Raw genomic sequence first — 12,678 nt, 5'->3', positions numbered from 1 at the left:
AGGTTGACGAAGTCGACGAAGCGTGGCCACGGCACCAAGCCGAAGTCACGCTCCATCTGGTAGTACCAGTCCGCCGCGGTGCCGTTGAGGTACAGCGATGCCATCCACACCTTCTCATCTTCGGGAACCTGATGGCCATGGAAGAAGTTGTCGCATTTGTTGAGCCAGGTCAGCGGATCAGACTCACCGTCGAAGGTGGGGAATGGAATTTTGGGCGGACGGTGAGGTTCGCGGTGACGGTCGATGAAACGGTCGTAGTCCCGATCGTAGTCGCGCCCGCCGCGTCCATAACCGCGGCCCGCGCGTCCTGACTCGCGGCCGCCGCCGCCGAATCGACCGAAGCCGCGGAAATCGCGCTCGTCGTAGGCGCGGTTGTCGGTGTAGCGGCGTCCAGCTCGATCGTCGTACCCGCGGTCCTCGGAGTACCAGCGCCCGCCGCGGTCTGCATACCCGCGGTCGCCAGGGCCGTCGGAAAAATGGCCGCCGCGGCCGCCGAAGTCGTGTGCGTCCCGGTCATCGAAGCCGCGCCCGCCTCGGCCGTAGAAGTCGTGGTCGAAGGTGCGGCCGCTCGGACCGAAGGGGTCGCGATCGCGGAGGGCGCGCTCGCGGAAGTCCGCCCAGGCGCGGTCACGGTGGAGCTCCTGGTCCGTGTCGTCCGCGTCGGCATCCTCCCCGTCGACGCCCTTCCCAGAAGCAGCGGCTTTGCCGCCCTCCATGCGCGCAAGACGGGAGTCATGGGAGTTGAGTCGATTGGTGATGGTGGTGAGTTGACCCAAGATGCGATCCAGCTTCTCGTCCATGGCCGCAGGAACAGAGGAGGTGCCGGACGGAGAGGTCGATGCACCGTAGATGGTCTCCGATACCAAATTGATACGGCGTTGCCGCCGTGGAGTACGCAGAGGAGATTGGAGGAGTAGGCTGGACTGAGAATTGGAACGGAGGGGATAGCGAGGCAAAGGTGCAGTGGGGATGTCGCCGGTGGCAGCGGCAGAAGCGCGCGCAGCCACCGTCGAAGAGGAACCCCACCTGCACGGTAGAGTTCTATTCTTCTTCGATGCCAATTACATTATTCCTCAGCGACCTTTATAGTTCAGGTGCTTCCCTAACAAACCTTCCCTAACAAACCAAGACCCCGATCCTATAATTCCTCCTGATTTATTGCTTTCTAAAACAGATAGAGGCGCCTCAGCCACTAGTGGCGCGCCTGGCCTTGCGCCGATACTGTCTGCCTATGAAGGAGTCCACAACATCATGTCATATAAACGAAAACTCTGCAGTTTGCTAGCTACCTTTTGAATTGAATCTCTGGCTTCAAGGGAGCTGATGCAAGCTGCTTTCACTTCGTAGTGTTGCTTTGCTTGCACCCCTACCAACAACGCTAGAACAACTTCGTCAATCTTAATCCGAAGGAAACTCCTCGATTTGGTATGTGTTCGTAGCTAGAGACGCCGGAGCATCTTTTCATCGCGCACCCCGATCTTATGGATTGGCTCAAAATCTATTTTGCTATGACATTGTATATAATACAAAGGACTTTGCACACTTGCTATCTTACCACTTATGGATTGGTACTCAGATTTTGCTACTTATTCGACACAATACTAAGCATCTAAGTCTTTATTGGAATGCACAATTGCTATCTTACCACTTATGGATTGGTACTCAAATCTTGCTACTTATTCGACATAATACTAAGCATCTAGGTCCTTATTGGAATGCACACTTGCTATCTTAGAGCATCTCCAAGAGTTTTATACTTTTTTCTCCTAAAAACTTGTAGTTTGGAAACTCCTAAAAGGATTTGGGGAGAAAAAAAGAAGGTCATCTCCAAGAGTTTCTAATAAATGACATCTAAAAAATTAAATTTGGGGCCACATGAATTATGTTGCGGCTTTTAGCTTTGTAGGTCTGCATTGTCTCCATCCGGTGGTCCTTGGTGCCGCCGCGGAGAGATGCAGAGTGCAGCTGCACCCGCACGACGAGGGCGACAGCGGCGAGGCCATGCTCTTCGCCTCCAAGTCCAAGGTCGACTGGCATCTCTCCTTCCTCGAGTGGTTCGTGGCGTGGGAGCAGGAGAAGCGCCTCCTCTACTCCTACCACATTGTGTTCGACGGCTTCGCGGCGCAGCTCGTGGACGGCGAGGCCGCGGCGCTGCGTGTGCTCCCGGGCGTTGCGTCGGTGCGCGCCTACCGGCGGGTGGAGCTCCACACCACCTACTCGTACCGCTTCCTAGGGCTCAACTTCTGCCCACCGGCGCGTGGCGTGGTCCGGGTACGGCCGCGGCACCATCATCGGGGTGCTCGACACCGGCGTGTGGCCCAAGAACCCCAGCTTCGACGACCGCGGGATGCCGTCGGTGCCGGTGCGGTGGGCCGGCATGTGCCAGGGCGGGGAGCACTTCAACGCCTCCAACTGCAACCGGAAGCTCATCGGGGCGCAGTTCTACTCCAAGGGCCACCGCGCCAACTACCCGACCAACCCTTCGGAGGTGGCGTTGCTGCTGGAGTACGTGTCGCCGCGGGACGCGCACGGGCACGACACGCACATGCCGTCCACGGTGGTGGGCGCGGCCGTCGCCGGGGCCAGCGTCCTGGACGCTGGGTTCAGGGAGGCGCGCGGCGTCGCCCCCGGCGCGCACGTCGCTACATACAAGGTGTGCTGGTTCAACGGCTGCTACAGCTCCGACATCGTCGCCGGGATGGATGACGCGGTGCGCGACAGCGTCGACGTGCTGTCCCTCTCTCTCGGCGGGTTCCCCATCCCGCTCTTTGAGGACAACATCGCCATCGGTAGCTTCCGAGCCACGGCGCGCGACGTCTCCGTCGTGTGCGCTGCCGGGAACAATGTGCCTGCGCGGAGCTCCGTCGCCAACGAGGCACCGTGGGTGCTGACCGTTTGCGCGGGAGGCGAAGGAAACCAAGCGGGAGTTGAAGGATACGCGCGAGGCTGTGGCGCATAAAGTTACACGGATGAGGGGGATTTTTTCCAACTCCTAAAATATTAGGAGATTGTATTAGTAGTTGTTGGAGATGTATTTTTTGTGGATCTTCCTAAAAACTTAGGATTAGGAGGAGGTTTAGGGAACTCTCGGAGATGCTCTTACCACTTATGGATTGGTACTCAAATCTTGCTACTTATTCGACACAATACTAAGCATCAAAGTCCTTATTGGAACACTACAAAGCGTCTAAGAGCAAGGCTAATAATACAGCCGGTTGTTGACCATACTATAAAGTTCCCACTCATATAGTAATCACTATACATGGCCCACTTGTCTCTCTCATAAATTTTCTTGGTTCTTGTATCTAAGCCGACTCTAAGCTTACAACCCGTTTCTGCTCTCTCTTCTCTCCTCTCTTCTTCACCTCAGTATTTAGCCAGCTTACAGTCTGATATTATACTTGCTCTAAGGACCTTATTGGCGCCTATCCTTAGCGAGTGGTATATTCTTTTCTTTGTTCATGATGGGCGGTTCTGCCCATGTATGAGTGTTGTGCTCTTCTTAGGCCTATAATTTTCGAACTCGTTCTTATTAATACAAGCCACATTATAGTGGATCTTAAAAAAAACTAGTCAAACGTTCTTGCCACCCACTCTCCGATTAGGCAAAAAGTAGCTGTTATTTTAAGTTGGCCCGCCACATAAAAACATGGCCCATAAAAACGCTCCACGAAAGGATCATTGTGGCTAGAAATAGCACCATTGTTCTAGGGAGACCCGGAAGAAGGTAAAAATAATTAGGACAAAATCCATAACCGCAGCCATGAGTAATTAAAAAATGTTTCATGACCATAACGGGTGATTGGATTGTCTACATATTATGATTGGTTCATTTCTCGACGTGATGGTATAATCATCCTACTTACTTCATTACTTTTTTGCAAACTAGTTGTAGCAACCTCTTTAGTATAACTAGATTTAAGAGCTTGCTTAGGCCTTGTGCAATGTATGGCTTAAGTGATGCCAAGTTTGGAGATAGTAAATAAGCACCACTAGCAACACTGCAACAAGTGATGCTATCCCTGAGTGATGCCAAAGAAACCAGGAGCGGTGAATGTTTTTGCTCCGCTCCCACGTTCTTAAAATAACATTTTTGTACTGTAGCAGCAGTTGGTCATTAAAGTCATCCGCCCATGAAACAGACGGTGGAGAGAAGATATGAGATATTTTATTGCATTGTGGGTCCCAGGTATCTAGATAGCACCGTTTCTCTGTTTCTTTGCACATTGCAGCTTTTACTAAGTGATGCTTGTTTTAGAGCCCGTTTGGCCGGGCTCCGAGCGGCTTCGGCTCCTCTGACTTCTCCCCTATTCATCTTCTGTAGCGACACTGTTCACAGGAGCCGTTTTTCTCTTTTCTCCTTTCCTCTCTCACTGACAGCGCCAGAGCCGGAGAAGCTCGTTTTTTTTTGCTCCTCCGGCTTTAGCTCCTACGCGCTACAGTTGTGCTACAGTGTGGGAGCCAGAGCCTGCGGGAGCCTGGCCAAACACGCCCTTATTCTATCTAGCTTCACTAGTACATTGTGGAGGGCCTTAGTAGCTTAGTTTCATTTAGTGGAGCTCTATAGTGTAGCCTTGTTGAGAGCTCTTCGTGAGTAGTGACTTAGCCTCCTTTGTGTCTAGAGATCATAGCAACTAGAATTATTGGATAGGTGGATTGCAGCCCTTGTAGAGTTAGAGCAAGTTTGCATTTCGTCATTTAGTTTACTAACAAATTGCTATAATGAATTTATAGAGTTTTAAATAGGTTATTCACCCTCCTCTAGTCATATTAGGACCTTTCAACTTGCCGTGCAGCCTATGGCCTGCCGGTGAGGTCCTGGCGCCGCTCATGGAGGGCCGGACGTCACCGAGGACGACACATTTGCCGAGGAGTCCTCCTACGAGTTGCTGCTCCGCCATAAACTGGTGCCCGCGAGACTTGCTCCCTTCTCATGGGTTACAAATTAGTCTTCAAATGGGTTCAATCCACGATTAGGATGGTTAGGTTGGATTACTTTGGCTTGGAAGAATGGAACGGTTCGGTGTGGTTTAGTTCCTTCGAGTGGAAGATGTGGATTGGGGTGGGTTAATTACGCATACTCAGTAGACTTGAATTAGGGTCTATACAGTTTGGATCCAACCCACTAGCAGGGTGAATTAGCACTCCACGTTTAAACTTTTTTTTAAAAAATAATCCTACACTCCTCGTTTCTTAGCTTCTGAGGAAATCTTATAACAAACTAAGCATTTTTTTCATAGTACCGGAGACAATAAATGTATAACCATTTCATGGTAGTTCATTACATAAGTGGTCAAATAAATTACTATCCCCTTCATTCTGAACTATAAGTCATACCTAGATATACATTTATATGTAGATACATAATAAAAACTATATATATTAAAAAAATTTGGACAACTTACAATTTGAAAATGAGAAAGTACACGATATGGAGTCCAATTTCCAAGCTCATTGTAAAAGTTAGAGTAGCATGTGTCTTGGCACAATATAGAGTTCAATTCAAAAGTACGGTGATCACGCAACAAACAGTCATATTTGCTAGTCTAATATAGAAATATGCAAAGAGAATTCGTGAGTTGCGAAATCTTCTACTGGCCCTTTTCCCTTTCCATTGTGGAGCTTGTGGATCTGGATGAGCTGCTGCAACTGCAAGGAAAAGGGAACTCGGTTCCTGGACCGACATGGCAGCAAGTCGGCAACCCTCCCAGAAGCAGCCCAAAGCCCCAAACAAAGCGAAAAGTTTTTTCTTGCGCGAGCGCATGCGGCTTAAGCTGGTGAGTGGTGACTGACCGGTGACTAGTGACTGGTGGTTGGGGTTAGATATTTTTTCACCGTATTTGAGACTAAAGGGATTTATATATGTTCATATTTAAGTCTGGATATTCAATATTCGATACTGTATCCGTATTTGAATATTCAAATCTTATACTTATGATATCGATATCCAATTATATCTTATCCGGCGTGATTGGCACTATTCATATTCGAATTCAAATCCAGAAATAAATATGAAAACAAATATAAATATCAGCGATATTATCACTCAGCCAAGGCACTAGCGATACACCGATACTAGTAGTCCCACACTGCTCGGACAACACGGTCTATCCAATCATATAAACCTCACTGTGTAGCCGTCTAAGTAAAGCACTACGACAAGCTATGATGAAATGCGTAAGTGCTGGTGGGTCCAGGTATGGATCACCTGATTACCTTGAACTTGAATGAAAGGCGCGATTCTGAGCTTGTTTTCCTAATTTTTTTCATTCCAAAATTAAAATTTAGTGCATACAATTGTTTTGCCTTTAAAGCTATAATTTTGTATTTACATCATCATATTTTTATTTTATTGCACTCGACATTATTTGGTAAAAAAAACTCCTTATGCTAGGTAAAAACTATAAAATGCCCATAATACTCTTTTTTACTTTCATTCTTTTTCTTTTTCTTTTCTCTTCTTTCTTATCCTTATTATCCGCTAGCTTAGAGTTGCAAGGCCTCCAACTTCGTCCACCTGAAGCCTTGCCAAGGCGTCCACAGAGCCTTGATGGGTTGATGGTCACAGCACCCCGGTGGCCATGAAGCCCCGACGTGACCATGCCCCGACAGTTCCATGTGACGACACCCTGGTGGCCAGCCGACCGCAAGCCCCAACGACTCAACAGCCTCATCCGCGTCGTTGTCTCCGCGCCCCACCCCGCATCGTCGCCGTCGCTCATCCTCACCTCGGTCTCGCTTTATGAGTCACGATGCCATATCGTTAGGTCGCTCATCCTCACCTCGGATCCTGACGGAAGCATACGACAACCACTACGGTCCAGGAGGAAACTCGCATCATCTACAGTAACGGACATGCGGTCACTGCGTCGCCTGCTCCCCGTAGACTCATGGATCAGCACCCTGGTCCGTTGCGTCGAGCGCCGGAGCGGGATAGGACGTGACCACTTGCTGACAAAGCCAGAACATGGCATCATCAGCGGACAGACGCCCAGCGTGGCCCTATCAGGATCAGCGGACATGCACCCAGCATGGAGCTATCGCTGGCACCGTCTGCCGTGTCAGCGGGGCTCGCTTAGAGGAAAAGGAAGACCCGACATCTCGGTAGGACCTCCTTTGCCTCTGGTTTTTCTTCTTTCTCCTATCTGTAATTCCTGCTTTCCCTTGGTCTATAAAAGGAAAGGCAGGACACCCCACTAAGGAGACCGATCTATTGAACACACCACGCATCACATCACACATAGCTGAGCAGTGACCAAGTTCTCAGCAATCATTTGACTTTTCCATCAGAGACTTGGGATCTTTCCCTCTCTCGCCCGTTTGTAACCCCTACTACAATTTTTTCAGTGCAAATAACATGAGCAGCAGCCACAAACTGGACGTAGAGACATTCTGCCCGAATCAATATAAATCTTGTGTCTTTTTAGCATACCATCCGGGCCAGACACACAATAACACAAATTTACTCGTTGGTGTTTACTCGAAACACCGACAGTTGGTGCGCTAGGTAGGGGACCTTTGTGCATTTCGACATTAACATCAGGCCACAAATGGCTAGCCATGATATCAGCTGGGTCCTGGGCACACACATGCGCTTCGGTGACCTGGACTTTATCATCACGGTGGGAGGAGAGTTGGCATTGGCTCACGCCACCATCCAACGTCTCCCCTCTATTGGCCTTGACTACGAGAGGCTTGAACGCTAGCTCGGCGTCTCCTTGGGACCCCAGCCGTCTAGGGAGGACCCACGCCACCTCCCCTTCTTTGACGCCAATGTCATGGCGTCGCTCGCCGGAGGGGAACCCCTCTCTCCAGAACACCTCATATGGAGCACCCCGACAGTGCTTCCATTCGGTCTCCACAACGCTGCAACGACCGTTAACCACCTTGTGGCACAACACATGGTTCCACCTTCCATGAACGATGAATTCATGGGGGTGATCGAACAAGTCATGGAATGTTTCCATGCCCTCCTGGCAGAGGAGCCAGAGTCGCCCTCTGGCTCTGACTCCAGTAGGGGAAGCTATCACCCCTCTCATGAATGCTTCATGACGGGTACCCCTGAGGGGCACGTCGAAAGTGTCCATGAGAGGGAGGCTACCCCAACAAACGACCTCAATGATGAGGCCAAGAGGGAGACAGCGTCCCCACCATGCATGCCGGTGGAGCAGCTAAACGCTTGACACTAAGAGATCGAGGAAGCACGACTCTAGCTCAAGCAGGAATGCACGGAGCTCGATCAGGAGATAGAGCACCACGGAAATGGTGGGCGCGCACGCACCATGGCCCACGATGTGAACCAGAGGATCATCGTAGATGATTTCTCCCGGTTGCGAGCAATAAGGGACTAAAAAAAGATGATGGTCAGAACACAAAAACCCATGAAGAAAGAAGAGGGCGAAAAACAAGATTAAGTGAATACCTGGCTGATGGGAACGAAAACATCACGCAGGACACCCCTGGCCCGGTTCAGAGCTTCCAGCATGGCCGAGATCCCCTCGTTGAGACTCTCCCACTCTATACTCTCAGTAGCATCATCGAGCGAGAAGAGTGTCGACGTGGGGTCTTGCGGATCTACCCACTGGAGCAGAGGCTCGCCCTGCGCAGGCAAGTGGCTACCTCGCAACACCATGGCCAAGGGCGACCCCCCGCTAGTCCTCTCCACCACCGCAACGACGCCCAGAGACCCCTCGACCATGTCCCCCTCCCTCCGACCCATGTCGAGAGCCGTCATTTGGGCCATCGGAGGTGCGGGTCACGTCGCTGCCTCGGGCACCGCCATGGTGGCATCCAGCTATGACCCGTCTGTCACGGCCGCCACCACCTCTGCTATGTCGTGCCCACTGGGGTCAGCGCCACGAGCGTGATCGGAATCTCCAACCAACCCATCGTCGGCAGCGGCACCGCCTCCGTCACTGGTTCTTCAGCAACCTCTGAGGGTGTCCTTCGAGCCCCCATGCCCACTTTCCCCACCAAGGGCACAGGCGCCGCCGTGGGCATGGGTGCCACCATAGGCGGTGCCTGATTGGCCGATGAGGCAGTGACATTGGCGCCACTCTCGCCCGAAGCAGGTGCGACGTCAACCAATGGCCATAGCCTCGCTTGAATGGCGACGCTCTTCTTGGGCACCAGCGCCAAAGAGTTGCCCCATCTTAGGATGCTGCAAGAAACAAAAAGCGTAAGTCACGCTAAAAATAGAGAAAAACAGAGAAAACAAAGGAGTCAAAGACTTACATCGGTGCTGTTGGGAGGAGGATGCGTTTAGGGGATGAACTCCTAGGTCCTTGCTCCACCTCATCGGGGCAGGGCCATTTTGAGCCCGCCCCCTGCTCCTGGGCAGAGGGGCTCACCTCCCTTGCATCCCGAGGCACGGCGATGGAGCCACCCCCCTCCATCAGCACCTCGGGCACGGCGACAGATCTGCCCGCCTCGGTTGACTCTTGGGGCACGGCAGCGAAGCCACCTCCCTCCACCGGCACCTCAAGCATGGTGGAAGATCCACCCACCCCTGCTGGCTCTTTAGGTGTGACGGTGGGGCCACCCCCTCTGCTAGAACCTCGGCAGCAACGAATCCGCCTGCCCCTGCTGGTTCTAAGGACGGGCCGATGATCTGGCCCACCTCCTCCAGCCTCACAGACTTGCCTCCCCCTACATGGAACAGGAAGGGTCCTTACAAGGACAAGTGGATACCTGTCAGCGTATCCTCGCTCTCTAGGTCATCCCACTCGGTGTCGGCAACTACCTCATCGTCTTTCTTATCATCGTCATCGTCACGGTCCGTGTCCTCCCCTCGCTCCCATGCCTGTAGCTTCTGTTGCTTCTTCCTCCTCTCGTCCTCCTTTGCCTTCCGCTGTCGCTTGGCCATGACATAGTTGGCCACCATCACGGATGGGTCCTTTGGCAATGGAACCGGGTGATCCATAAGGATGAGTTTCTTTAGCTGCCCCCCCTATCTCAATATCAGCATCAAGAGGTTAGGAGTTCAATTAAAAAGAAGGCACGAGGAAAGAAAACATATGAAGATAATGTACCTCGATTCTAGCCACATCAGGGGGTGCCCTAGCACCGGATACACAAAATCAAGGACAGCGCCGGCATCGTCCTACGGAGGCTCCATCGCCTCCTTGATGTGTTTTGCCACTTTGGAGGGGGAGAGTGCTCCCTCGGCGAGCGCCGTCCCATCGAGTGATGCCCCGGGCGCCATCATGTGTAGGGGAAGCGCGTGCCTCATCAGCAGTGCCACCCTCCATGTGTGGTAGGCACCGATGATCCTCAACCCCTTCATGCCCCTCTCCTTCAGGATTCAGATGGTAGCGAGATGGTCTTGGATTCTCTTCTTGTCTTTCTCTAGGACTCCCCACCTCCTCCACGAGTCCAGTAACTCTTCGATGAGGCGCCTAGTGAACTCTGGCAAGGGGGCGGCTGCGTTGTTCTTGACATAGAACCAATACGAATGCCACCCCTTGTTGGAGGTCGATAGACGCATCGGTGGGTACTCGCTGACCCAGTTGTTGTAGAGCTAAATGGCAGCGCATCCCATCGACATGTTCAGCTCCTGCTTCTTCTCCCGCTTCTTTAGGAGGGTGACGGCAAAGAAGTACCACCACAGGTCAAAGTGGAGACTAATCCCTAGGAATTAAGCCTGGGCAAAATACCCAATACCCATTACCCATACCCGAATTACCCAAACCCGGACCCGAATTACCCGAACCCGAGGTACCCGACACCAAATTCGGATAGCAATTTTGATTACCCGAAATTAGTTTGGATAATTCGGGTAATATCCCTCGGTACCCAAACTACCCGAACTACCCAAAGATTTGTTTTTGTCTTTGTATTTATCATGTGTTGTTAGCTGAACCATTTAACTTATCACTTTATTAGAATATAATTCTCTCTATTTGAATGAGTGACTGTAATATATTATTCACTACAAATTGCTATTGAAATTCTATACAAATTGCTGCTGAAATTATGTATAGATCGCTACTGAAATTTAGTGTAGTTTGTTGTTTTCTGTAAATTTGGGTATATTGGGTAATACCCGAACCCGAACCCGAATTATCGGGTACCCAAATTTGCGGGTAGTGTTTTTTCGGAGGTAATATCGGGTAGCAATTTTCATTACCCGAATTTTGAATTACCCGAATTACCCGATCCGAAAAAATCGGGTAACCTGAACACCCAGGCTTACTAGGAATCCCTTACACAGGGCGACGAATGCCGCAATGTGCTGGATTTCATTGGGATTAAGGTGTTGTAGCTCTACCTTGTAGTAGTGCAGCAATCCCCAAAGGAACTTGTGGGCAGGGGTGGTGAATCCCCGCTCATGGAAGTGAGCAAATGACACGACATAGCCATTGGGCGGCGACAGTGTGTCCTCATCGCTGGGCAGTCGCCACTCTTCGACGACGGTCCACATGCAAAGAAGACCACGACAAATGAGGCCCTCTAGGTGCTGGAGGGTGATATCAGAGCGGCACCATGGCTCCATTAGAGGTTGGAGTGGTTGGATGCAAATTCGATGACGACTGAGATGCGGATGCAGGAGGCTTAGGCGATTGGTGGTGGAGGTTGTAGATGCAAAGGCAAGGAGACAAAGTACGAAACCCTGGGGGCAGACCCTTCAGTTTTATAGGGGCGATGGATGCGAGGAAGGCAACCGTCCGCCTAGATCTCTGTGCCTACCATGATCCACCACCACGTCATGTCACGGGATATGCGCCTGCAATCTCTATCCTTTCCCTCTGAAGGCGCGCCAGATGTTTTGCCTCCTCAGGCAGACCAAGACTCTTTACCAGCAAAAGGGATAAATGTCAAAAAGCATTCCTCTTGCCCACCTGGGCCCAGGAGTTCAAGGGCTGGCCCATCAATGATTTTGACGGCTAGCCCAAGGCACCCTTATGACAAACGATGGGACCACGAGTGGCCAAAACTCAGGCGCACGAGCTTCACGAGAATCTTAGCCCGCGATCGAGTCTTAGCTAGGCTAAACCTGGTCGGATCCCCATGAACGGGATACCAAGATCCCAATTGAGCTATCCGGCTAAAACAACCATTAAATCTCACGACCATACCGGCGAAGGGACCGACCTCGGTGAAGAAAAAACCACCATCTTCAGGGCACGCCATGGGCAACAATATAGGGCCAGGGCTCTTAGAATCCTCTCTTTTGAAAAACCCTCCAAAGGAGTATCCTACCCCTCCGCAGGCTTGGGGCTACACCCATCGGGTGCGCTCGTGCGCACCCGCTGGCAAGTCAAAAAATCTTGAAAGTGCATTTGCTCTGTATGTGGGTTTTGGTGTATTGATGACATCCAAATTAGGGACTAATGTGATCTTAATGAGATATGTCGTAGCTATTAGTCCCATGAAATATTCAAAGAGTTGATAAAGATGAAATGGTATCCCTCAATTCTTGAAGTTATAAAGGCAGACGAACTCAAAATGCTCACCAAAGGTTTTAATTTTGTTTTTGAGTTTAGGACCCGCCGCACTATAAAGAGGGATGCAAATTTAGTTAGTCTGAGGAAGATAGTGTGCTCAAGCATTAAAATAAAATCAAAAGAGAAACACTCTAGCACTCCACGAGCACATAGATTATTTTTCTATGACTGTCGATGTCGGAAGTCCCGACGTAAGCCAGAACTCTTGATAGTTGGAAGTCACGACTCTTGC

General features: G+C 51.0%; 1 protein-coding gene across 1 annotated transcript; it reads left to right on the top strand.

The window, feature by feature from the left end:
• Positions 1 to 1,875: 1,875 nt before the first annotated feature.
• LOC136470179 (subtilisin-like protease SBT1.2) lies at positions 1,876 to 2,959 on the top strand. Its single transcript, XM_066468112.1, has 2 exons — positions 1,876 to 2,178; positions 2,234 to 2,959. The coding sequence occupies exons 1-2, from the start codon at positions 1,876 to 1,878 to the stop codon at positions 2,957 to 2,959; spliced, it is 1,029 nt and encodes a 342-aa protein (XP_066324209.1).
• Positions 2,960 to 12,678: the final 9,719 nt, after the last annotated feature.

This window comes from Miscanthus floridulus, chromosome 8 (assembly GCF_019320115.1).
Source record: "Miscanthus floridulus cultivar M001 chromosome 8, ASM1932011v1, whole genome shotgun sequence".
NCBI classification, from domain to species: domain Eukaryota; kingdom Viridiplantae; phylum Streptophyta; class Magnoliopsida; order Poales; family Poaceae; genus Miscanthus; species Miscanthus floridulus.
This window is presented reverse-complemented; position numbering and strand designations above follow the sequence as displayed.